Below are 27366 nucleotides of genomic sequence, written 5' to 3' on the forward strand. Positions count from 1 at the left end.
GCTGTCGGAGCAGATGCCAGGGAAGGGGCGGCCTCTCCGCTGCTGGGGGCTGGGACGCTCTAGGCATGATACAGGCATCTGGGCATTGCTGGTTGCCACACAGACCCAGATGGGAACTATTTTCCCCTCCTGGTGCTCCAAGCGCCAGGGTTTTCTCCCCCTTCTTCAGGAGCGCTGGGGCTGGGGCTGGGCTGGGCCAGTGCTCCTGCTGGCGCCGACCCCGAGGGTCCTGGCTGGAGGGTCTTGTCCCTCCGCTCAGGGTCAGACCGATGCTGTGTTGGGGGCAGGAAGGGATTTCCCCCCTGCTCAGACCGGTTCAGACTGGGGGGTTTTGCCTTCGTCTGCAGTGCGTCTATGAATCCCCTCTGCAGCAGCAGGACATTGGTGGCTGCAGCCCCCCTGCTTTCCCTGTGGTCTCTACCCAGGATCTCTCGAGCGCATTTTAGCCCCCCTTGCAGCAACAAGACCTTGCCGGCTCCCCCCCCCCCGCTTTCCCTGGGGCAGGCTCGGGGGCTCTCAGTGTTTCTGGGCAAGGGGCCTGGTAGCTGCGCCGCAGGGTGGCAGGGTGAGCAGTGATGGCGAGCGGCCGGACGGGGCGTCAGGCGGTTGCTGAGCCCTGGGCTGGCGTTTGCTAAGCCACCCAGCAAACGGCAAGTGGCTGGCCTGTCTGCCCTCACATCTGCACTGGATGCTTGGAGGCCTTGCCCTGGGCAGCAGCCTCGCGGGCTGGTAGTCCTTGACCTGCCGGGCAGGGAATATAACTGATGTCTTTCCGCGTCAGCTCAGGCGGCATCAAGCACTCCTCCACCTCCCGGCTGCAGGCAACAGGCCCTGCAGGACGCTACCTCGCCCCCACTCCCCTATGGAGCATCGTCGAGTGAGTCCAGTGGATTAGCAACAAGTCCCCAGTGGGTCTCGTGGGGTCTCCGGCCCCTGTTACATGTGCAGGCGTGGGCCTGGCGCGGGTTTCTTGCCCTAGGGACCGGGGGTGGAGAGCCTGGTAACCTGCTCCACTCTCCTGCCGGCCTTGGAGAGATGCCAGGGCTGGGTCTGAAGGTCAAGCTCAGCCCTGGTTTATCCCTGCAGGACCCGGCACTGGTTTTCACTCCCCTGGGGTGTTTGGTCCCATGCCACAGTGAATCGCCGTGCAGCGAGGGGAGCGGAGTCGGGCAGCGCTGGGGACAGCGGGTACTTGGCACAGGAGCAGCCCAAGGGATGTCATCACTGTTCGGCCGCAGCCGTCCTGTCCCCCCCGCCCTGGCCGTGCTCTTTTGTTCTGGGCTTCTCCTGCCCTCGCCTCTCTCTGCATCCACTTGCAAAGCCCATGAACGTACAGCGCGCCTTGCCGAGCGCTGTCCCAGTCCCCTCTTCACGGCTTCATCTGGAGAAGCCCTACATGACTGGAGCAGCCAAGCGTCTACCGCTCCCGTCTTGCAGCACAGGGGACCTCGCCTGCAAGGCGTCTTCACCTCCCCGTAACGTAGTGGCATCCCTTGACTGCTTGCCCCCATCCAGGCTGCTTCCCTCCCTCCCGGGAAGGGTGGACAAAGCGGCTAGGGCAGCGTGCATGGTTTGGTTCACCCCGAAGACGCGGCCTTGGTGCTGTATTTTAGCTCTGCTCAGTGGTGTGAAGCTGAGATGAGCCAGGAGGGAAATACTTGCTGCTTTCATGGGCTTGGAAGAGGGGGCTGCTCAGCCAGCAATCCCACGGGGCTCTTTCACCGTTCAGCTCGTGTTTCTCCTCCCGCGTGGGTCTCCGGGGCAGGGCCGGGGGCCGGGGGGAGCGTTTTCATTCTGCCCCGATCTCCATTATACCCGCTACAAGACTTCACACTCGCCTTGCTCGTTAACAGCTGGCCTGCGTCGGGTCTTCTCGTTACCGAGACGAGGAACTCCAGTCCCAAGGCTTGCTGCAATCGCACGTCCGCCACCCCGCGTGCCTGCCTTTCGCACGAGCCAAGAACAGCCTGTAATTTCAAAGCCCGTTACTCCAGCGTGGGAGCTCTCCGGGCGGCGTGGATGGGGCGTAATGGGTGGGAAGTCTGCAGAGGCTGCATCTCTTACTCCGCGCGCAGAGCTAAAGAGGCCGTGTTAGGCCGGGCAGCGCTTCCTCATCTTGAAGCAGCCGTGTCGCTCGGACGATGCCAAAAAGTCTGCAAAGGAGCTGTGGCTGGCAGCCCACGGCGATGTCTGCATCGGGATGCCTGGATTTCACCCTCTGCTCGGAGTCGTGCACCAATTAAGGGAAAAGACCGAGTGCTTGGCGCGTCTACACAGCTTCCATCATCGGCCTGTGGGTCTGGTAGGCTACCCCAGCAGCCCTGACATTATCCCCGATGACAGCCTGGGCCTGCTTGCAGCCTGGCTCCAGTGGGACCCTGCTGAGCACCTGCCGGGACTTCCAGGGGTCCCCGAGGACTGCAACTCGGGTCTCAGCGTTGCACTGTGAACGGTGGCTTCTGAAAGCACCGAGCGCCTTGCTGCCGGGCTTAGCAGGGGAACAAGCCCACCCGCGTTGCTCGGACGCAGGTGCGGGTGGAGAGCGAAGCCGCCGGAGCCGGAGCCGGAGCCGGAGGGGATGCCTTGCACTGTCATCGCGCCTCTCCGGGCCGGGACACCAGGCGGTCGCTAGGCTTCTTTTGTACCGCTCGGGCTCCGTGACGGGACCGCTCTTGTGTCACCCGACGGCCGCCAAGCGTGGGGGCGGCGTGGGCCTGGGGCTGCGGACACCGCCGCGGCCTGCCTCCCCCTCGGCCAGGGCGGGGGGAAGGACAGGGCTGGGCGCTGCAGGGCAGGACACGGACCGATTGCCCTCCCATTCCCAGCCTTGCAAAGACAGGCTGCTCCAGGAGGCCTGCAGATCCTCTCGAGGGTGCAGCGTTAGCTCTGGGGGTGCACAAACAGGACACCGAAGAGAAACCCAGAGATCTCGCACCGGCATCCGTGGCTGGGCCGGGAGAACGGCCCCGTTTTTTCTGGAGGCAAAAGGAAGGTGGCGTTTCTGGAGGGAGGCCTCGAGCCTATGCAGGGGTGCCTGGAGTCTCAAAAGGCCGAGAACCGCTGGGGTAGGGGGGCGACAGGCTGGGTGTCTCTGGACCGGCACCAGGGCCGGCCTGGGTCGGAGGCCCCGGCTGCCGGGGCTCTCGCAAGCGAAGGGTCTGCTGTGCGCGTCGGTGACTCCAGCCGTCTCCTTTGCCCGGGAGCGGGAAGCAGCAAGGGGGTGGCCGGAGGGGGGTCCTCCAGCTGCAGCAGCCTGGGAACACCCCCCTTCCCAGGCACCGGGCAGCCCCCATGCCACGTGTGGCGACGGTCCCGGGTGGGCAGACGTTAAGACGACAAACGGCTACTGATTTCTCCCGCTGGAGGCGGCTCCCATCAACCTGTCGGCAAGATCCCGGTGTCCCAGCGTCTCCCGCCTTGGCACAGCACGGGGCCGGCTGGGGTGGGGGCGTGCTCCCGGGAAGGGCCAGGAGGGGGTCAGGCTCTGCAGGCAGCGCGACCAGGTGCCACGGGATACAGCCTGAATCGGAAGGAGCTTTAAAATCAGTGCCCGTCATGTAACGATGTCTCGGCTACGCGTTCCCCGTAGAGCGGCTGCTTTGCCGCGTGCTTCTCCACATAGGAGACGTGGCCAGATCACCTCTCCTGTGTCCTCAGCCCCATGCCTGGCATGCTGGGGATGCCAGCACCTTCTGGCAGGCATTGCTATCACGTACCTGGGAAGAAGCAGGCTGGCCCTTGGCCCTCTTAAGACTTGCTGCCGCCCAGCTTTGCAGGGAGCTACGTATCCTGCATACCGGCAATGCCCCTATGTGCCTGCTTTACCTGGGGCAGGTGAGGGTGTTCAGGGTGTCTTTGGGTTATGGGCCTGGTAGTTGGGCCGAGCCCGGACTCAGCCAGCGCGAGTCTCAATGAGTCCCAGTCCCGGTCCCGGGCGCCGGCTGTTTTGCAGCTGCCCCTGCAGGAGGGATCAGCCCCATCGCCATCAGTCTTGTGCATGGCTTACACCCCCCAAACACGTCACCATGCTGGTGCGTGTGCTGCGGAGATGCTGCCTGCCTCCAGCTTAGGGGCCCAGCCTCAGAAATAAGCATTGATAAATGCCCCCCCCCACCATCCCAAGCTACTGTGGAGCTTTCCAGCTGCCAAGCAGGCACCAGTGCTACAAGGCGGGGTGTCCCGGGCGGCCGTATCCTCCCAACAGTGATGTATATGGAGGAAAAATGGGAACCAGGCGCCCCCCACCTCCCTCCCTGCTGTGCTGCATGGAGGAGACACAGCAAGAGCAATCCCCAGCAGAAGGAAGACTAATGGCTCTCCTGCTGCCCCCTCCCCATTCAGCCTCCTTTCAGACAGGGCTGCCAAATCCAGGCTTGGGCTGAGCTGGAGGGAGATCTGAACGAGCAGCCGCTGTTTCTGGGTGCTGGGCTGCGTGGCATTCAGCTCCTGTCCTCGCTGCCCGCAGCGCAGGTGACGGGGTGAGCAGCGCTCTGCCTGCCGCAGCCACCGCGGCTCTGCAGTCCGCTCCGCCATGCTTTCTCTGGCCCAGGCTCAGGGGGATAAGCCTGCACCCTGGCTGCACAGCAAGGGGCTGGAAGAGGGCCGGGGGACAAGCCCTGCGTGAGAGCTCGGGGAGCTCTGCGGCGACGTCACGTCCATAGAGAGGCGGTCTCCCTCCAAGAGGCACTGCTCCTCCTCTCCCCTGCATCGTCCGGAAGGACCAGGGAGATGGCCGGGCACCTGGCCTGGAGGTAGCATCTAAGCCGAGCCCTGGCACCAGACGGGGCAGGGGCTGATCAAACACCTCCCCGTGCCGTGCTCTGCGCTCTTCTCGCCCAGCAAATGGACTCGGCTCTTCCTGGCCACCGCCTGTCTTGGCCGCATCCGTTTCCCATCTGCGCTTCCGACACCGCTCCATTCGCATTCGTCGCCGCCAGCAGTCTCATTTCAGCTACCTTATCCGAACATGCCCCTTCCTCTTCCTCCTCTACACCTGCCCTCTGAGCTGTTCACAGCCTTCGCAGGGGCCGCTGCTTGTTTGGAAGGTGTGATCTCGTCTCCCTCCTCACTAAGGCTAGCCAGTCTGTCTTGGCACGGTCTGCTCAAGGGAAGGCCAGTGCAAATTCTTGGCCCTGAACAGCCCGGGGAATTGATCCCTTCTGCGGCTCTCCCGTCTGGCCGTGCACAGGCCACGGTACACCTCAAATGTAACAGATCTACAGGGCCGTGACAGAGGGCCAAAAACGGTTCGGTTCGGAGATGCCAGCAGAATACGAGGTGGCAGCGTGGCCTTCTCTTAGGAAAGCACAAATGGCTTAGATTTGATTGTCCTCCCTGGGTCTTACCTCACTGGTTTGCTTCAGAGCTGAGGTCCGTGGCACCGATGGGTCCTGCGCGGGGCAGTGTGCCCTGGGGGAGCCTTCCACAGATTCATAGCCATTAAGAGCTGGGAGGGGCCTCAAAAGATCGAGTCCAACACCCCCCTGCTCTGGGCAGGAGTACTGCAGAGATCGAATGATCCCAGCCAGGCGTCTGTCCCGTCTCCTCTTGAAGACTGCCAAGGTTGGGGACTGCACCACCTCTTCGGGAAGTCTGCTCCAGATTCGGGTCACCCTTCCTTGCATCGAACCTGAAACCATCCTCTAACGATTTATGGTCACTGCTCCTTGTCCTCCTCCTCCATTTATCACTGTTGGCTGCTAAATCGTCCATTGACAAGAGCAAGCAAATCCTTTGTACCAAGCAGGAGGAAGCCTGGAGGAAAGCAATAGCTAATGAACCGCTGGAGGCTCCTGTTGCATCCTACCAGAGCTTCAGACTAACCCATATTTAGTGACTTGTGCCTGCTATGCAAACTGATGGCATTTTAATGGGCATTTGGGCTAAATTTCATCCTAGGAATGTTTCATGCTCAAGAAGGCACTAGACGAATGCCCCAGCCCCCTCATGTCCTCTGCTTGTTGGGACTGTGGGATCACAATACTGGCAGCTGCCGTTCAACACAGCCCTTCCTTGCCCCCTAAGCTCCTGTCTGCCTTCATAGCTTGGTTTCTACCCGGACCACTGGAAGCAGGCTTAGCTGTGCCAAGTTTTGCTGGTGCCCGCTGCGATTTAGCACTGATTTACTTGGAACTGGACTGAGACCAACCTGCTTGGTTTACATAAGCCTTCAAAACTACCATCCAACGGCAGGAACCAAACCAGGGCTGGTGGGTATTGCAGCGTCCTTCCAAAGGAAATGTGTCCAAACTCCTTTTTTTAGATTTTATTTGCTAAGACTTGATCGGAGGCTCTGGACACAGGGACGGGACTGGCACAGTGTCGACTGAGCTGATCGTTAAATTGCTGGAGTGTAAAATTAGTTGGCGTTTTCTCTTGCCAGTGGCTGCATAAGGTTAGCAATTACCTCTGTGAGTAGAAACAAGTTGTGCTTTGCAGCACGGACGGACTGAGACTATCGCAGCTCCTACGCAGTATGAAGGGGTGGCATAGCCCAGTCCCCAGTATTTCACTTGCCTCCTGCTTTAAGGAGGGGGGTCTGGGAGTAGACCTCTGATGCACCCAATCTCATTAGCAGAAGAGCCTTAGGAGCCCAGTTTATCTGCTCCCAGTGGGATGGAGGCTCTGACCTGCCTTGGGCACTTTTGAAAATGGGCTAGAGGCACTTTAGACGATTCTCCCCCGGGCCTGAAACTAAAAGCAGGCGTGCTCTGAGTCCGTAGAAAGAGCAGCCTGCCCCGTCACAGCAGCCCACCTGGACATTAATGAACTGGGTGATATAGGAACTTGGGCTTCCCAGAAAGATTTTGGAAATAATAACACCTTCTGCTAGGACTGGAGAGTTTGCCTACCTTGGACTTGAAAGCATCATCAGTTGCTAAATATTTAATGTCATATGCATATTACCTATGGCTTAGGTCATCTCTGTTTTTTTTTTTCCATTCTGTGTCCCAAGTAGCAGCCAATTTTGAACCTGAAAGCAATGAAATCCACCCCACTGTAAAGTGGGGCTTTGCTTGGGTAATGCATGCATTTTTCATAACGAGACAAGAAACGAGAGTATTTTGCTGGAAATCTCCCACAGGTGATGACTGCTGCATCAGCAAATTGATCCTGCCAATTCCACAGAGGCAGGGTGACTGCCCCGCTGGGCTGAATGTCTCACAAAACACTACAAATAACACAAAATGTTGTCTGTGCGGGGGGCTAACGGGCAAGACGGACTGGATTTCCTTAGCCAGAGGCTGATGGCCTCCCAACGAGCAACAGGATGAATGCCAAAGCTGTCCGCCACCGAGGAATGCAGTCATTTCAGATGAAACCAGTAGTGGGTCTGCATACTGTGATGCAAAAAAAGGAAAAATGTTATGGTTCCTGCCAATATACAAATGGGGACGTTCCTTGATTCAGACCCTACGGACCACTGTATATTGAATTCTGTTCCCGTCCCGTTGTTTGGGAACTCTGCTGCTACCGTCCGAGACAGCTCCTGAGAAGGTGCCAAAACCTGTTCTGGTTTTTCGTGGTCCAAGGCTTCGTTCTGAATGGCAGATTCTCAGGACCACTGAAATCATACCCCTAGGCATGGCTGGTGGCAGGGCGCACTGGAAACATTCAGATATGGGATAGCTAGTGCAGCTTTAAGAAACATCCAGGCTATTACCACCCTTCCAGTTGTAATGGTCTCAACTCTTCCCAGAGCCAGGCTGGATGTTGCCAATGACAGAGGCTGGGGCTGGGTTTCATATGTATGCTTTTTAATATCATTAATTCTGTTACACTACACACAACCAGTAACAATGATAAATACTGCAATGGAAATGTTAAAAAAATATTATACATGTTTTCCAAAAAACACATTTTTAAATAAATTAATGCATAAAACTGACGGTAAAAAAAAAAACAAAAAACCAAGAACGAAAAAAGAAAAGAAACACAACACAACGGATCTGTTTAAGGCAGTACTCTACGCAGACAGGAACAGAAGTACAACGGTGTGCTACATGTTTTGAACAGGAAAGGAAAGTTAAAACCCATTCTTTAGAAGATAAGGGTTGGCGCTTCAGGAGGAGAAATAAAGCAAAATCAGAAAGAAACCGGAGGGCCAAGTTAAGGGCAGCATTAACACGTCATGCCGGGCCAAACAAGTAGCAGTTTCTTACCGTGGAATAAAGCCAATAATGTCTTTTCTTCCTAATGATACAGATTATTTAAGCTGAATGTTACACTTAATACACTTCTGCACTGGCCATTTCACTACACATGGGAGCAGCTGGGGACAGAAATGCGTCTCCTGGGCTGAGATCGATGTTGACGGCAGGAGTTCTTGCCACGGGAAGGCAATTTTTATTGAACCCATCCAGAAAGGATCTGGAGCCCAGCGCCTCGTGGGCACCTCCTTCCATCCCCTCATCCGCTGCATCAGACGCTGCAGGGAAATGAGACCTTGGGACTGGTTTCTGTCACGGTGTTTCAATGTGGGGTACAAGCAGTTATATTCAGGTTGAGACAAGACGTGCCAGGGTAGAGCGCTTCAGTGTTCATTATCTAGGGGATCAATACAGCATGCTGAAAGCAGAGGCCAGCTCGATTCCTGAGAGAGGGGAAAAAAGCTCTCTACCAACCACTGGGCTGGTCTGACCCAGTTTTGAGACCCAGCCACGGCACCAGTCATTAATGCAATGCCTGTGTGCCTGCCTGGATGCTGCCCTGCCGCACCAGATCAATCACGACTATTAATGCCTCCCGTAACTTGGCCGTGTTGAGGTTAATGAAGCATCGTAGTGCCAAAAAAAGAGATCCCCTCTCCCTCTGGGAAATCAAAAATGGGCAGCAGCCACCTCCTGTCAGCTTCTGCAAGTGAAGCTGCATGAATGGGAGTGTGTGTGAGCTGGGCAGCGCCAGCTACCGCCAACAGCAGCCCAATGCATGTCCAGTACGGGGTGTTTGCAAAGGGCTGTCAGTGAGCAAAGGTGGTGGCAAGAGCCTTTTACACGGCCCCTTCAGAGTACTGGCGGGATACCACTCAAACAAGTAGCTTGAATACATTAATACAACTTGGACTAGTAATGGCCAACCACGTCTTACAGCTCAACGTGGGGTTGAGTGGGAGACGGAGACGAGAGCTGTGGCCTGAGAGTCCTTTTTTTCTGACAATCTCTGCCGCTCCCCGGCAGGTTGTGTAAAGAAAACAATAATGGCAACATCTTGGGGAGGGAAGAAAAAACCAAGGTGTGAATGGAGGACGTGTGCAATATAACAAGGCTCGCGAGTCTAGAACTAACCACTGGACACGGATACCGAAGTTTACCTGTGACGACTAGTTATACTTCTATTGTTGTTGCTGCTTTCCCCCTCCCTGACCCCGTCCTGGTCCGGTTCTGTGTTTTTGGGAAGCCATAGCTGTTGACCACAATGGTCAGTGCTGTGTCTCCTGCCCCCATTCCCATACAGTGCACGAGGCGACTCGTCCGCAGTAGTACAGTAAGATCTGCGAGTAGCATGTTACCTCGCAGGACAACATGCAAGGTGGCACCTGCCTTCAGAACCCGTTAGAAGGCTGTTCAAATGGTGATTAGGTTTCTTCCTTCTTCAATATACTGAAGGCTCAGTAAAAGGCTTAAAAATATGCAAAACCCCATTTCCTCCCCTGTAGAGATTTAAAGTTGCCAATAGACCCTTTTACTCACAGAACTACAGCCTGCCCAGGAAGCCTGCTTTCTTTGTGGTCCATTGAGATGAAATACAGGACAGCGTGTGGCTAATTTATTGCTCACCCCATGCATCTCCATCATGGGCCCTATGGGTATCACCGGTACTATCTAGAAGGGGGCAGTGAGGCTGATCATGAAGTTCAGCGTTGGATTTAAACTTTCCCTGAGGCCAAAGCAATTTGGATCTTGGGCTGTAGATGAGAACTGCCTTGAGTATCCTGCAGAGGAAAGCAACCACCCTCCCCGCCACGGCTGCCTAAATTTTGTTTTTACTCCCAAACTCTTTCAGATAATTTAGTTAATGCCTGAATGATGGTCGGCCCCCCAGGAAAGGAGGCTTCCAGTGTTACTCTTGTGACTTCTCTGGCTTCCTCAATGAGCAGCCAGCAATGGGAATGTGTTTTGGCAGAAGAGGTTGCACATGATGCAGCTTTTGAGGCTGGGGGGAAAAGGAGCGAACAGGAAAGAGGGAAAGCTCTCATAGGAACTGTGTGGCATCAAGCTTCTACTACTTACACGTAGGGAGGAATCTGTGCTTTCACCTGCAGGGAGAGACAAAGCCATGCGGGAGCCCAGACCCCCACCTCTCTGAACTCCAGGGACTTCTGGACGTGAGTCCACGTATCAAAGCCTGACCCCATCTCTAAAGCAGGCTGTGCACCCTGACCGCTGAGCCAAGGGACTGGAGCCCCCTGTCTCCGAAGCGAGCGGGGGCTCTTCCAGTGCTGTGCTGCTATTATACACGGGGAAGTCAGGCAACTGAAGCACAGCCGGCCTGAAACCCGAGCCCTTCCAAGGATGGTGCTTTGATTGCATCGTCTCGCACTGTACGGCAAAGGGTGCCCTTGTCCTGCTGCCTGGGTCAGCAGCCCTGATTTTGGTCAAGTGACAGTAATTGTTCATCAGAACGCGCTGTGCAGGAGCCACCCCAAGGGGATGGAAATGGGTGGAGAGAAATCATACCTTTCCCCAGCCCCCTGTCAGTTTGTATGCAAGCTCTCCCTCTGGGGTGATGTTCAAAGTGCCGATCCGCCAGCCCTGGCTGAAAACCCAAGGTCCTAGATGCCCGTGCAGCCAGAGGCTTAGCTGTGGAAGTTACTCAGCTCAAGGCCGCTCCAAGACATTGAGCAGAGAAACCTGTGAGCTGGGAGGTGATACTAGACCATATCACAAAAGACTGGTAAAAGAAACCCGTTTCCCTGCCATTTTGGAAGGAGCCTGGCCCTAACATCAGTGTCTGGGACGGAGACGCTCTCTAATTTGTTCGGAGCCTCTATGGTATTGCAAAAGAGCAGAGCTGAATGAAGAACTAGGAAGGAAAAAGCAACTTGGAGAACTGTCATCTCCCTAAGTAATGGGATTTATCTCACTGCTGCCCCTTGGACACAGCTTTGCTCTTCTGGCGCTGGCCATGGTGGTTTCCAGCCACGTGCATGAAAGAGTACATCTTAACGAGGGCTGCTTCCACTGCCTTGGTGTAACCCCCCTGCTTCGATCATATGCTGTGACTATGGAGATAGTGGCATCACACCTGAGATGCACTCCTTCCCAATGCAAATCCATCTAGCGTGAAGGGGTGTCAGAGGAAGAGGTGGCGTGGGGCCTGTTGCTGGGCCACACAGACTGGCTGGACCCAGAAGCCACAGGGAGGAACTGCTTTCTGTCTCTGAAGGGGAAAGCTGTGACAGCTGCTGCGGGTCACGAGGCCGGGGGGCCAGATGTGGAGAACACCCAGGTTCTATGCTGAGTCCCCTGGTCATCCTCTCTTCTGAGCAAAAACACCGCTTGTGAAAAACTGTGGGTCCCAGAACGCAATGCGAAATGGCCCTCTGACTCATGCTGGGGATCCTTGTCCTCTGCTGGGGTCACTGCAGCGTGTTTCATTTCACCACAATGAAGCGTAAGTCTTTGGTCTCCTGGCCTGTCTCCAGTACTCTTTCAGGCAGAGTCGGGATGCTGCTGTTCTGAGGATGCCCGGGGTTCAGGGACTCCACAGAGGTGGGAGCGGGAAGGAGATACAGTTTCAGCATCAGGGAACTTCCATCCAACCCTACAACATAGCCATGCAATGCAAAAGGATGGACTACAGCTTGATGGTCAGGCACCAGGTCTCACCAGCAGCCTGTGTGCTGCCAGCAGACCTCAGAAGGGTTGCCTGCTTCCTCCTGCTCTGATGTCCATCTACTGTGGCCCGCTCTAGGTCACTGCAAAGTCATTGACCTGCTTGTTCTGGATATGTCTGGCTCCAGAAGCCGTCCCCGCTCTGTGACCTGACCAAATCCCCAGCTCTGGGAATGGCAGCAAGCTTGTCTGAAGAGATGCAGTTCAAACTCTGAAGAAAATTGCTGAGTGGAAGTGTCACCCTCACCATGTTCCCACAAAAGCTGAGCAGAGGGCAATTCATCTCCTAGTGCTACTGCACCCTTCCAGCTTTGGTGGGGGCTGGGAGCGGTCACAAAGGGACTGATCCTGAGCATCAGCAACCCCTTGCCAGGGAAGGGAGCAGAGAGCAGCCTCAGTGTCCCTCTTCAGATCATCATCTTCTGCTAGATGTTTAGATTCCCCCAAGCCCTGCCCAGACATCTATTATTTATTCAAGGGACAAAACTAGCTGAAAGAGAATACTGTTCCTTGCTGTCAGCTCTGGAGGGAAGCTGGGATCAAAGCAGGAGTGAATGCACTTTTGATTCAAGCGCAGGTCATGCAAAGCCTACATCTGCTCAGTCAAGCACTATCCGGACACCACGGCAAATTTAATTCTATGCAACACTAGCCATGTTGTTTGTGTGTGTACGGAGGAAGGACGTGAAGGTGAAGCAAAGGGTCAGAAGCTAAGTCCTGAATCTGAGAGAGGGATGAACATGTTGGTTTATGCCCCTTAATTGCATGCATGCTCAGAACAGAGCAGGAAGCTCATCTCAGCATCGCCTTAGCAAGTCGGCTCTTTTGTTGGGCTTTTGATTTCCCTTATCAGCCAGTCCATGTAGCTAGCCCCCTCTGGCCCCTGTACCCTCATCAGCATCTTTATCCTCTTGAAGAGCTGTCAAACCCACTGTGGCCTTCCACCTGGCTGGAGCAGCAGCGCTGGGGCTGTGCATGTGTCAGCTGCCTAACGAGTGGGGAACAGCCCTGCCAGCCGTCTCTCCCTGGGCTGTGTTAGCTCTCCGTCCCCTACATTGCTGCCCTCTGGCAGGCTTGCGGCCTCAGGATGCAGCAAGGGGAGCTGTGCTCCTGCCTGTTGGGGGCTTGGACCTTATCTATACACTGATCATTTTAGACCTGGCCCTTGCATCTTATTTGGGATGGCCTCTGAGCACAAATCCCCTGTCGTTTCTGCCAGCCACCGGCCCCAAAGTGTTCCACAAGAATTAGTAGCCCCTGCCTCCCTGGGAGACAGGGCTGACCCCTCTTTTACAGGAGACAACTCGGGCTGAGTGGTGAGCCCACTTGCCCGAGGTCAGAATGAAGAGCAGAACCCACCTCTCCTGCCCTCCCATCATATGCTCCGTTGTGCTGATGAAGCTAGCGAGACTCTCTGCAGCCTGTGTGTCACCCCCGACTGCCCTAGGGAGAGCCTGCCCAGACCAGTGCCTTGCTGTGGCAGGCCAGACTGGACCGCAGGACCCGCTCTGGGTCAGGAAGGCACCTGGCAACATCTGCAATCATTGCCTCCTCCTCTACTCCACTGCTCCATCTGGTGCCTGCCTGTCCCTTCCTCCTCATTTCTGCTCCATCAGGCAACTGATCTCTCAAGCCTCTCAGATTCTGCAGTAGAGTAAAGAAGTCATTGCTGAAAGGAGAAAGAGAAAAGGATTTTCTGGATTGCAGCTGAGGAATGAGGGTGCCAGACAACACATGGCTGGGTGGGTTGGTCTAGGCTTGTCCAGTTGGCGAGCGAGCTTGGCCATCCCAGTGCTATTCTGGGGATGCCCTAGAATAAGATGTGTTATCTGGTGCTTCTGCTGCTACTCCCCAAGCAAATTTATTCAGTCACCAAGCAGCAGTGGACAAGACAGTCAAAGCGACACAGCAGACACAAAGGCACGTGGGCTGGTAACAAATGCACTGGGAGGAACAGCAGGGAAGAACCTGGCTGCAGGATACAAACTTCCGCCCACATCTGACATGCAATCTGTGCAAGTCATGTAGCAAGCAGCGTGCACCAGATAACTCAGCACTTCTGGTCTGAGGGCTGGCCTTCTACCTGGAAAGGCATCTGGTCAGGCAGGCCTTGGGGATGGCACTCCTGATGGATAGCAGCAGGTGTTCCTCCTTCCAGGCGCCACCCTCTACCCACATCCTAGAGAAAGGGCTGCAGGAGGACATGAATGCAGTGACTGGCTCTAAATGCAGCAACCAGAAAGCACCTGGAACTCATTTTCCATCTGAAAGGCCAAGTCAGTGTAATCGTTAAGAAGCTTTTGAGGCCAGCTCATTACTGGTTGGCAGCAAACTGTCATCCATTAATGCTCCCTCCCACCTTATCTTCACTCCAAAAGGTTGTTCCACCTTCTCACTGCTTCTAAATGCTGTGGGACTGCCTGCCACATCCTCTCTTTCTTTTCAGATGGCATCTGACTTCCTTTCTAGCTTTTCAATGCTGCTCTAAGTACTCCTAGACCTTGCTGGCCCAGTGAACAGGACATGGATTCTACGAACATGCCATTTTGGAGGCCCCTGCAAGGCAGCACGGTGCCTCTGTTTCATTTTCTGCACCATTGCTTCTGGTGACAGGTGAACAGAAGAGGAACAGGACTGCAGTGAGCACGAACCGTGCTCTCTTGGATGCTACAGGCCACATGCAATGTCAGTGCAAAGTAACTTGATCCTATGCTGAATCCCACTGGTGCCTCATACTGGGACATACTGGATGCCAAGATGCTGAGTAGAGGTGACTCAGGCGCTGAGGTTAGACAGGGCTGTCTGCTGGGTTGGTTCAATATATAATAACCTTGCAGTGGGAGTCACTCACCAGGCAGCGGTCATTCTTTGCCCATGGCAATGTGGCATCAGCGTGAATATTCATTGTAAACCTAGTTATGACCTTAATCTTTGGAACGCTGGAAAACCAGGCCTGTGTGCTGTCATCCTATATAGCAGAGCCAGCCCGTGGGATCCATGTCGCACTTAAAAAGGAAGGAATGTGATTAAAGTCCGGTGCTTTGGTAACTAAAAGCTGAAGGCCTTATTTATGAGCAAACAGAGGGTCTTGGATTCAAACGCATCAGGTGCAAATGCTTCTGTGAGGCCTATGGGTCACCGTGAGAATTTTATCCCCATCATTAAGCAAACAGTATCGGCATGGTACTTTTGGCTGATATGGCAATAGGCTTTCACATGCTGGGATGCTGTAATGGAGCTTTCTGGGGCTTGAGACTGGAAGATGGGGTTTCTGATGCTTGAGAAGACGTTGAAATAGGGATGGTTTGGAAACCAGCTTTCTCTCAAGCAATCTACAGACATTTGAGCGCTCTCCTGGCCAGCAGGCTGCCTGTTTTACAATGCAGAGCATCAGGAAAATCCCCTGGGTCTGAGAGAGAGCCTCACAGCACGATGGACAATACACTGGTTTAGGCCTCTTTGGCTGGCACAAGGCAGGAGAAGTCATATTCTGGCTGAACCCAGGATCTGAACATGAGGCCACAAAGGGAGAGCCAGGTTTAACCAACCATTTTTCAGTGTAGTACATAATCCCAACTGTGCACCATAGTACTAACCTTATTAAAAAACCATAAAACTAGTTCATATTCTGCAGAAGAGGCTGCAGTGTAACAGGGTTATAGGTCACCTTTCTGTAGTAGCTACATGTGCATTTTCTCAATGCATTCAGCCTTCCTGATACCAACCCGACATTGATAACTGCTTTCCCTCACCCTGTCTGTTTTATTCCCCTAGTAAAATATATGGACACAAAGCATCGAGTGAGGAGAAGCCAAAAATTTCCATTTTAGGTATCTGATCGTGCCAAGCCAGCTCTTTGTAACCAACCCCTTTGTGAACAAGGAACAAAAGTCAGCTTGTGACTGTGTGGCTGTGGACGGCATTCAGTCACGTCACTGCCTGGACGTAGTCCAAACTTCTCTCCCCCTTCTACTGGGCATTTCAGTCTCAGAGGTCTTAGAGGGTTAAACTGGAAGCAGGTGCTTAGTTCACAAGAAAAAAAAAAGGTTGGGGGCAATCAAAATAATGCTGCTGTGGTGGGATACAGAAAGAAATAGCAGGTGGGGTCTGTTGTGTGAAGACAGTGAGCTCCAGAGTGCAGCATGCCCTCTTGGTCAGGACACAAAGGCGCTGATCAGAGAGGGGAAGCCCATGCTGGAATAGGACACGGCAGAGAACATGGATTATTTCACTGCAGGTGAGCAGCCCTGCAAGGTGCTAACCACAGGCAGGTCGGGCTCTCGGTAGGGCAGAGTTTGTGCCCTAAGATGGAGCACTGACTCGGAGGAGAGAGATGGTGGACATTTGAGTGTCTGTACAACTGGGACCTGACTCGTCCTGGTTTACACAGTGCCACTGAGGAATTTGGAAGTCTTGTCGTGGTGGCCTTTAAAAGGACACTGTCAAGTGATTCAGGTAACTGATTTGACCTTAGTTTTTTGTTCCTATTTAGCCACAGTTTCACTTTAAAAAAGTGTGTTGCCTGGAAAACAATTAACATCTGTCTTTTCTGCAACAGCTCCTCTGCTATCCAGAGGTGACTAGTTCTTCCCAAAGCTGAGCACCAGCTCTGCTGGCATCAGAGCTGAAGTGAGGCACAACAGAAGCAGAAAGAAAATGGCTCTGGCAGTTTGTTTTGCTTTAGTGTTTATCAGGTGATTAAAAAGGGCAAAAGCAGCAGCAGAGCCTGCTTCTGGGATGATCTACTCCCTATTGACCAGGAAAAGTTAATACTGAAGCACTTTGAAGAAGCAACGCATGATCACTAATAATGACTCGCCCTCACAACACCCTAATTTCCTTCCCTTCCTTCCCAGATGAGGAAAACATGGTTTGAAGTGTCTTGCTCACGATTATGCAAGAGAGGAATGGAGCCGCCATCTCCTAATCCTTTGCTCAGACTGCCACACAGTGTGGTGCCTCGTGATGGGCAGAATCAAAGCCAACGCCACTTACAGCGATTAAGAGCAGGTGACAGTGCCCGCTTAAGGACTCGGTTGACTGCATGTGGCTTTTAAACAAAGACTTTGTACTTCAGAAAGGTGAAACTTGAGCACCTTGTTGCAATATTATGGAATTTCCAGAAAGGAGTTGAGATTAGAAAAACTGATCCAATTTTCCTCAATCTTTCAATTGCTCAGGTCTAAGGTGAGTGCTAAAGGCGATGCTGGCAGTCTTCCCTGGGGACTCTGCAGCCAAAAGCTCCAAAAACTAAACAAAAGAAAGCAGTCAGGAAGCTAATGTGCTGCATGATTCAGGAAACCTGCCTGTGTCAAACACAGCTGCTGGGCAAATTGATGATACCATCCATCCATTTATTTTAGAGCCAGGTTTCCTGAGAGCACTGTCTAAACACAAGTTCCCTCACTCTTGAGACAGCTTTAATGTGAGCTATGGTTGTCCCAGAAAAGGGCAGAGGTGGGATAACAGCAGTTCTCCTCGTGCTTTTAATGAGGTGAACATACTCGCAGTCTTTTTGTTCCCGAAAGATGCTCCCCCTCTCAGCCTAGGACAATACCGAACCCACTGGCATTCTGCATTGATAAACATGTGAAAACCTGGGAAAAATGTGCATTCTTCACGGTGTTTGGTCTTCCTGCCCTAATCTCTGTGTCCCTGCATGTATGAGAATTTATTTAATGGATGTTTGGCATGAGCTGGGCCACAAAAAATTTAAACAAAACCCAAGAAATGTGACTTGGCTTGAATTCCTGGAGACTGTATGGTTATTCCTGGAAGTGAATCTAAAAGGAGCAAAGATGGCCTGTGGATAGAATTTTACCTGTCTGGTGGTGATTTAAGGTGAAACGAGGAGCAGATTCATCAGATGTGTGACATGGCTGCCCAAGAGGCTGTGGGTATTGACCCAGGATGAAATACTGCCTACGTGTGCTCTGTGAGTGCAGCTGACTTTCAGGGCATGTTACTCCTTGCTGACCTGGCTCCCCCCCAGAATGTTGTACTCTGCTCCTATGCCCAGACCCAGTTGGTTGGCAAAAATGGATCGGTTTTAGGGAATGAATTAAAGATAATGCCCTCCCCACCCTGTTAGAAAGACCTTGTGTCTCCAGTTCACCATGGATCTTGCAATAAGATTAGTTGAGACGTGGCGGAATAACTGCTGCCCTAAACCAGCCCTGCCACCATGCAGACCTCAGTCAGAGCCTATACAGACCTAGGACCACTAGGCCCTTTCGCATTAACTCCCCAGACCAGGCCCAGTCTGGCACTTCAAGCCTCTATGTTTGTTAACCAGGGCTTAAGAAGAACTTATCAACTGATCGTAAAATGGATTTTTGGTTTCTCCTGGCTCCATGAACACAAAGAGATGCACGTCCTACCATAGGAGGAAGCAATGGCCCGTTAAGTTTTACAGTTATAGTGGAAAGCACTGATCACGTCCTGCTGTCCTCATTACTGGATGTGGCAGGCGGTGGAGGAGGTGGCTTGGCAGCACATGCAGGTGGGGTTGACAGACTTAGGGGGGATTAAGTCGAGGTCCTCGTCATCTGGAATCTCATCTAACCGATACCCATCCTTTAGCAGCTGGATGTTCAAGTCTTGGTTAATCTGCTGCAAACAAAGAGACACACAGTCAAATACTTTAGACGTTTATTTTTTTGAATGGGGCAAACTCGGAGGAAGTTTCCTACAAGGATGTAAAGGTGCTACCTTTTGTTTTAAGCCACTGGTGCTCAAGCTTTTGGCCCTGTGGGCCAGATGAACAGTACAGGGCTGGCCCATGGGTGGGATTGGACTCCATGCTATCTCCATGTGCCACCCCTGCCTGGCACCATGTGCCAGAATCAGGCTCTGGGGCCCTACGCCTCTCCTGCTTTGGCCCCATCTGGCTCTGTGGGCTGGGACTGGGTCCCATGCTTCCTTGTATGCCTCATCTAGCATATAGGGCAACGTAAGACATAACACCCAGTCCCAGCCCACAGAGCCAGGCTGGAAGGGACCAACTCTCCGCTCAAGGCAGGATCATCCCCATCCAAACCAGCCTGTACAAATCTTGCTCTAACCTATTCTGAAAACTGCACAATCAACCCTGTTGCACAACTACAAGGCATATTGGCCAAAGACCCCAAAAGTATCCCAGTCTGTCACAAGTAAAGCAGGGAGATAAAAGATCCAAGACAGAAGCAATGTCCCCCTGCTACAGAGGAAAGCAAAACCCCCCAACAATCTCAATCAGTCTGACCACAGGACACAATTCCTCCCTGGCCCCAAATGTCGGGATCAGTCTGACCATAAGAGGGGAGGGGAAACCCTCTAAACAGGAACCTCTGGGCCTAGAGAAGTAGAGCTGGAAGGGGCTTCTGGAGGTCATCTGGTCCAGTCCTCTGTCTGAGGCAGGATCATCATTATCCAAACTATCTGATACAAATCCACTGTCTAATCTCTTAGTAAAACTACTGTTGACCCTGACACAACGTAAGACCTAACACCCAAACCTGCCACAGGTAAAGCTGGGGCATCCTGTTTCTATAAATGGTTATGGTAATATATGCTGGAGACATCCCAGGAAGAAAGTTACACCCCTGCTACAGAGGAAGGCAAACATCCCCAGTGCATACCAATCTGACCATGGGGTTAAACTCCTTCCTGACCCCAAATGTGGGGATGAGTTTGACCCTGAGCGGGGGGACAAGACCCTCTAGCCAGGAACTTCTGAGTCCAGTTCCTAGCAGGGACACTGGCACAGCCCCGTCACAATCCCTGGCCTGGGCTTCAGCCAAAGCTAGAGCTAGGAAGAGCTTATACACAAGTTCTTCCTGGAGCTTCCTCCTGTCCTGGGCAAAAAAAAGGGTGTGAGGGGGAGGTTGCTCACTGTGCACAAAGTGACCCCTGTACTCACAGCACGTGTCAATAGTCCCCCTCTGGAGACGGCACTAAATGGTATCTTTCTTGCTTCCCAAGGAATTCATTCATTTGTACTTGTCAGAGAGATGGTTACTGAAGCGGCGGAGGCCTACAGTCTAACCCTTCTGCACCGGTTTTGCCAAGACGCCTTTCCCCTGGAGGTCTGGCAGCATGAATTTCCAACCCTGAGCGCTACAGAAAATACGTCCAGTGGATAAAATTATGCCTGTCCAAAAGGGACAAGGGGAGAGGCCTTTAGCTCAGCAACAAGAATACAATTATTGTGGTGCTGCTGCTGTGTCTTTCCAAGATCCCTTTATTGTAAATGCTTTGCCCTGCTCGTCTCTGGAATGCAATTTCTTTCCAGTCGTCACTGAGGCAAGGCAAGCAGAAGGGAGTGTAACTCACCTCAGCTGATGAGTATCCTGAAGAGGAATATCTGGACATATCGAAGTCGTCATCACTGTAGAGAATGACAAGATACAGCAAAGAGAAGGAGGCAGTTAGAGAGTCTTGTTCTCTCTCTAGATTCCTGCCTCTCCATACTGTGGACCTCAGCTCTCTGCACAAAGAGGTTAACTGTGCAGTGTCTGTACTTGCAGAGCACCTTTCATCAATAGATTTCAAGGCACTCTGCATGCAAAGTCAGTCTTAAAATGAGTGTTTCCATACACATTTCTGTATACAGAGATGGGCAGACAGACTAAGACGTGCTAGAGGTCACAGCAAGGTGGGAGAGGAACTAACATGAGTGATTCAAGGATGGGTCTGGCAGGTCAGGACTCCTGGATTTCAGAATTACTCATGAAGAAATGCAATATCCTGCATACAATCTTATTGTTAAGAAACTCTTTGCGTACCTGTCTGTATCCAGGGCTACCAGTGGCTTTTCATCTGGACTCTGATCTAACGATGAATAGCCTTTATTGGGAACAACCAGCCTGCAAGAATTAAATATTTTCTATTAAGTACAAATTTAAGTTCAGTACCATGCAAAGCTTAAGACAAGGCCACGAGCCAGTAAGGACAGCAGAGAGGGTCTCTTCATTTCAGATTACTTCATTTTTATCAAACATCTTCCACGAATAAATATAGGTTGATGCAATTACATGGAACCAAGTGTTGCCCTTGGTTTGTGAGAAACATATTTCAAAGGGATGAAGGAAGGGAACTTGCTGGTCCCTCCTGTCTTGGGGTCTCCAGAACATGGAGCACGGACTACTAGATTAGCGTCTTGGTAGCAGTCAAGAAGTTATAATGGCCTATATTACAAGGAAGCCATAAGAAGGCAGGTCTTGGCACTTTTAATAATCAAAATAAGTGAATTGCTGGTCTTTATGGACCTAGCTCTTATCCACCCCCAAATGCAGAAGCTTACATAAGTAAATTCTTATTTAAAACTCAAGATATTTATCATGCCACGTACAATGCAAAACCTGCCAGGGATTTCTGAGTTGCCAATGTTTCTGAGTTTGCCAGTGTTCAGAAAACATGGGCTATATTTAGCAAAGTGAGGAGTGAGAATTGCTAGGTGCAGTAAAAGAACCCAAATATACTCAAGGATTTTATCGAATATAAGTTAATACTCTCAATCACTTACGAAACGGTAAGGGAACAGAATATTGATTCATGATCTTCCTGTAAAGTAAGCGGGCTCATTAACTTCAACTCCCCCACCCCCTGATGAGAACTGCTGTACTCTAGAACTGCATCCTGCATTTAATGCTTCTAAATGGACACAGAGCAATGGAGAAAACCTTGTATACAAGAACAAGATTCAACCAGGAAAGCTGAGAACTGAAACAACTTCCCCCTCCTTTTCAATGGAGTAATGCTCTGTTCCTTTACCTACACCTTGCAAAACTCAACGAAGGGGCTCATTTTCCTTCAGCAAGCTTGGCGTTTGGGAACAGAAGGGTTAATGCTAGTCTTGAGATGACAGTTCATTCTACCAAGGCCAAAAGCTCCAGTTGCTTTGTGCTCAGCTGCAAAAAGCATCCAGCATTTCCACTGGCAATTTCTGCAAAGTGCTTGTGACATTAGCCATACAAAAAGCTGCTGTGCATTGAAGATTGGCAACTCCAGGGAAGAGCAGAATATATTGAATTTCACATCAAAGCGCACATGCAGGTTTGCCACTGATTGTATTAGCCAGTTTCCTTCTGAAGTCATTAAAAAACTACATTTTAAAAAATTACTTTAAAGCGGCTGCAGAATTTCCAATCTGTTGCACCAGTGACATGGAGGAAACAAAGAGAGCCTCTTGCAAAACGGAGATCCAGCCTTCCATAGCACATGGAGGGTCTGTCTACTTTTGGAAACAATATGGGAAGTAGATCAAGAAGCCAGGACATTTAGGCTCAGGAACAGAGCCTGTGGTCAGCCAGAGTTGGCCAGCTGCCCTGGATGCCAAGCTTGCTCTTCAGTTTAAAGCTGCCACCCCAAATACAACAGCTAAGAGCTCTTACTTCTTTCCAAATTGGCCCTGTATTGTCAAGTAACCTGGGAAACGTGTCCTTCCTAGTGTACTTTATTTGCTCTATAATTAGCTACATCCTTTTACCAAGCAATGTCTGGCTATTGGGCTAGGGACAGAATTACACATACACTGGTATAAGTGATCAGAAACTGGTTCAGATCTGTAACGCAACAGTTCAGTGCACACAAACCACTTTCAAAATGGCTGACACTGGTTTGAGATAAACCTGGATGGATGTAGTATCAGATTTAACTGATTTAGGTTAAATCGGTTTATTGAACTTCTATTCCAGACCCCCTCCAGATTCAGGTCAATGCATAATCCCCCAGCATCCCAGGATGCTTTGCACCTTTCCTGTAAACCCCGCCTTTGCAGGGTGGGTGGGCTAGCCTTGGCCCAAGCTGTCTGCTCCCGCCCACCAGGGAGGAGTGCTCTGGCGCCCCCTGGCTTTTGGCCCAGGCATGTGGCTGCATTTCTGGGATCAAAAGTGAATGTCTGTTTACTAGCTTATTGGTTCAATCTACGCAGCTTAGACTAACCTGTGAAGATTGAATCAATTCAGCCTTGGGCTTTCTGACTGTCTGTACTTAGCCCCATTGTTCTCTGTAGTATACATGTTTAATTTTACTCCCAAAGGCAGAGTCTGCAGTGCTAGCTCTGACCCTGGCTTCACATTTTTTCCTCTTTTCCCTTGTCTGTTGTTTGGCCTCTCAAATGCTGCAGAATCCACTGTTGCCTCATCCCCCTCATGTGCAGATCATCTTTGTGCTTCGCATGACAGTGTTTTCAGTGACTGAGCATGAAAGATGCAATTGCAAAATGTGAGTCTAACTGAGCTATAAGAAGGAACAGAGGAAAAAGAAAGCCATCTACATGGTATGGGGGTGGGGGGAAAAGAGAGATTGAGAGCTGGAACATGGCTGGACGGGGAGGAAATGAATAGTATTGATTAAAAAAAAAGCTCCATAAATGGAGGGCTCGACTGATCAGGAGATTAGGTCCTGGATTTTGAAGGTCAAAAAAATTACTGCACAATGATACCAGCCAATGGCTCACTGCCTCACCTGAAGTGATTTGGGATTTTCAGACTGATCCCTAGTGGACACTGGCCTAGCTCAAAAACAATGCAGGACCAGTGAGAGCTCCATGCCAACAACCTCCCAAAGGTCAGGGGCTGAATTATTCTTTTATCCCTAAATCTGATTCTCCCCATGAGAGACAGGCAGAGACAGGGTAGCGAGGGAAATGTGATACTGGAGGCTTGGTGTCAGGCATTTATAATACTCTTACAGAAGAACAAGAAACAAGGGAAGCGGTGGGGGCGGGAGGGGGAATGATAAGATGAATAAAGTGAAAAGAAAAAAAAATTCAAGATTGGGAGAAGTAACAGACTGATAAAAGGGGGGAAATAATGTACCAGTCAGCAGAAAACTACAGAGCCTTCTTCAATGCTCTCATTCCACCGAGACTGAAGTGAGTTCACAGCCTGGAGTTAAAGTACTGTTAGAGATGGATATTAGAAATATCTGCAGCAAATCACAAGAACTGGTATGTGGAAGCTATTTTAACAATGTCATGGGCTTTGCTTATGCTCTTGGGGCCTGAGTCATCAGGGAAAGGCGTGGGTACTGTTAGGGTCCCTGACAGGGTCTTTCTTACTTAAATGTCCGTAGGCTGAGGGCAGAGGGTGATGAGACTAATGAGTCAGCAAGACATTGCGACAGAAATCTAAGCATGGGGACAGATGTAACAGTTACACCGGGATTAAATCACCCCAGTATAAGATGTTCCAGTGCAACTGGTATGTCTGTTTGCTCTGAGACTGGTGGAAGTGGAGTGGAGCGATGTCACTTCAACCAGTTGAAGTACTGGTGCTCAACCTGCAGCCCAGCCCTCAGGGCTCACCGCAGGTCCAGCGATCCGGTGGGGGAGCGGTGGGAGCATTCATTGCTTCCAGAATGCTGTGGCTGCTCCCTCGCTGCTCTATTTCTGGACTCATGGGGAGTCCTGCGGGCAGAGGACATGGCCTTACGTGCTGGATAATGCCAGCACGTGGGGTTGGTCTGTGACTGGATCCAGCGTGCAGGTCAGGCCAGTGTGCCAGGTCATGTGGCAGCCAGATCTGGCAGCTGGGTTGTGTTGGTGAGTTGGTTCATGCTCATGAACCAATACCTGCCTACAAGATGCCGCTCATCCACTGGTCTGGTGCTACTCGTCCAGCCTGCGGGGCTGGGAGGTTGAGCGTCACTGGTGTAAAGGGCTGCGGTTACAGTGGGTCAGCTCACTTACAGGTGCAGAAGTAATGGTTAAATCAGAACAGCTGCCAGGTGCTCCCAAGTGACAAGACCCCCATCTTCCTTTAAAACAGTTTAAAGTTATATCTGTCGAGAAGGGGAGACAGTTTTTCAAGTATTAATCCTAAAGTGTCTGTGAATAGCTGCTCCTCTCCCAGGATCGGCCCTCCATTTCCATTTGCAGTTCTTAAGCGGCTGCTAATCCTTCCACGAGTCCCCTTTGTTTGCCACCTCTCCCCTCCCTTCCTCACGCCCAGTCCCAGCACTGACTACAGGGCTCCGGATTTTCTGATTTCCCAAGCAAGGAGGCTTATGCCTCTCTTGGGAAGCTCACAGAAACAAACGTTTTTTCCTAATCTCCAGATTTAGGTGGGAGACTATGAAGAAGTGTGGCACAGAAAACCCTGCTGAACATTTTCTGCTCCTTAGTTACATGTGCTGAATCTCTTGCTCGTGACAAAGGGCTTGAGGCTTCTTCCTGGGCCCAAACTTCCAAGCGTGAACTACCGACACGTTCTCCGAACATCACAGCAACATACAAATAAAACCTGGCGGTGCCTTGGCATGAATTCTGGTTACCGCTACAGGTACTGAAGATGACTTTGAACAAAACATCTTGTCAGATGGACACGTAGAATATGAAGAGGGTCTGAAGGGCAGCTTTTAGTGCACTTCATACATGGTAATCTTTGCAACTCTCTCATCTGCCCATGAACATCCTCCTCTCTTTTTAAGCACAGGTGTCCACTGAAAACCAGCACCTTTGCTGTGGTACTCAAACAGAGCCCTCCCTGAGCTAGTACTGCTCCCACCTCAAACGTAGATCAGTGAGATTCTACTTTTCTGGAGAGTTTGGAGAGAAAAATTAAAAATTAGATAAAAGAAAATATTCAGTTGAGTATTTCCTTGTGTGTTGGACTAGAGGCCCTGTGTCCCAATCCTGACTTGCTAAGGCTTCAACAAAGCTTTAGCAAAACAGGACGTCAGCTTCTACCAGGCCTCCCCCCACCCCTTTTACCACCCCTCCTTTCTCCCTAGTTTAATTAAGTTTCTTCTTCTAATCAAGTTCCTCTCCCTCCTAGAAGAGAGCACCAGGCTCAGCTGAGCTGATTTCATGAAAACCTTTTTGAACACGAACCGAGCACCTTCTATACCACGGCGCTGAAGAGTCTGGGAGGAAAGTGCGGGCAGAAAACACTTTCCCAAATAAACACTGTGTTTCTGACCCAACATGGCAACAACCGGGCTTTAACCTTCTACGGAGCACGTGGACAACCCTTAATAGGATAAACACTGGACATGGCTGGTGTGGCCACCTGATGTACAAGTGGCACCTAAAAACCTTGCCTGGATGCGATGGTGGAAACCCTGACCAAACCATGAAGCACATAAAACATCTTGTCCCAGATACAAGTTTGAGGGCGACGTCCTGGAGTTATACTTGCTTTCCAGCCGGGCACAGGTCTGGCTGGGGAATTTGGCATTAAAACTGTGACGATAGCCCCTGCTCCTAAAGCTGTACAAAACAAGAAGTTGAGCTGCTAAATATATAATAAGCAGAGCGCTTAAAAGCCCCTCCAGATCACACCTGGAAGATAAGTTAGTGAAGCATCTTCCAAGAAGACAGGGAAGTCTGAAGAAAGACTCAGTAATAAGGAGCTAACTAATTGGTACATGTACCAAACCAGTGAAATAGGGTATGCTTGTCTGGGTCTCTGTGTTGTGCCCGGTGATTGGCTTTTTTATGCAGTCATTAGAATCTGACTGGTTTCTACAGCTATTCAATGTTTAATAAACGTATAAGAGATGTAATTGTTTTATCACACTTCGGCGATGTAATGGTCCCCTGCAACACTTCACCTCAACGAGTTGGTTTGGTTAGCTGGTCATCAGCAATTAAAAATTCTCTATTTATGCTCACTGTTGTTTCTTGAAACTTGATTAGTGCTATGGGCAATAAATGGGGAACAGAGCTGAACTGTGTGGGGCTGGTGCCCAGGTGGCCTAGCCACCAGTAACAGTGAGTAGCACAAACTAAGTATTTACTGGCTCTGGGAACATGGTGATGCTGTTCAGAGTCTGGGAAATACCCTATTTCCCTGTGCATATAACACTCCAAATAAAACACACACCTTGTTTTTGGAAAACAGAAAATGGGGGAGGAGGGTAGGGGAGATTTTACTAGTCTTGGCTGCCTCTGTCCTCCTGGGAACACAGAGCATCCAGGAAATGTAGCATCAGGAAGTTCTGGGTGCCAGCTGCTTCACCCAGACTGTCTCCTGAGATGACGCATCTCCTAGACACTGTCCATCTCCAGGACACATCCTGTGGGTGTGCAAAGTTGCTACTTCCTTTTGGAAGTACTAAAGCACAGAGTAGTAGCAACCCATACTGTGCCGTATGCAAGGTGCACGGTTGTTTTTAGCTGCTACTTTGCTGTAGCGGCACACTATAATGAGGCCGTGTGCTGCTACGGCAAAGTAGCTGCCATCACGTGTAGATGCGTGTGGTTGTTATGTCCCTGTGGCGTGATGCTACAGCACCGGAGCATCATGTGCAGACGCACCGGGTTGCACAAGTTTAGGACTTTTGCCATTCCAAGGGCAGCAGCAAGACTGTTAGTGATTTACTGCAAGTAATTCTTTATATAAGTTCCTGCCAATGAAGTGCTGTTTCCACATTAGATGTCTAATCAAGATACTTCCAGCAGCTCACATGCTGCTGCAGGCTCAAGCTACAGTGCTAAGCCAACAGCTATGGCTGTGGGAGGGTTAACACAGGACTCGGCCACCTTGGCAGACACAGGGCATGAACAGCATCTCCAGCTTGCTTTTTTTTCAAGTGAAGAACACAA

General features: G+C 51.4%; 1 protein-coding gene across 2 annotated transcripts in view; it reads right to left on the reverse strand.

The window, feature by feature from the left end:
- Positions 1-7740: 7740 nt before the first annotated feature.
- FAM219A (family with sequence similarity 219 member A) overlaps positions 7741-27366 on the reverse strand; it is a 129440-nt gene continuing 109814 nt past the window's right edge. Inside the window, exons 4-6 of one of the 2 annotated variants that reach the window (XM_019531870.1) lie at positions 20600-20680; positions 20148-20202; positions 7741-18443 (exon numbers count right to left, since the gene is read on the reverse strand). In XM_019531870.1, the coding sequence (XP_019387415.1) occupies positions 18288-18443; positions 20148-20202; positions 20600-20680 (292 nt within the window). In that variant the 3' untranslated portion in view covers positions 7741-18287. Of the gene's footprint in view, positions 18447-20147; positions 20203-20599; positions 20681-27366 lie in introns of both variants that reach the window. The other variant, XM_019531869.1, reaches the window with a different exon arrangement.

Source organism: Crocodylus porosus, unplaced genomic scaffold (genome assembly GCF_001723895.1).
Source record: "Crocodylus porosus isolate Cpor-Errol unplaced genomic scaffold, CroPor_comp1, whole genome shotgun sequence".
NCBI classification, from domain to species: Eukaryota; Metazoa; Chordata; order Crocodylia; family Crocodylidae; genus Crocodylus; species Crocodylus porosus.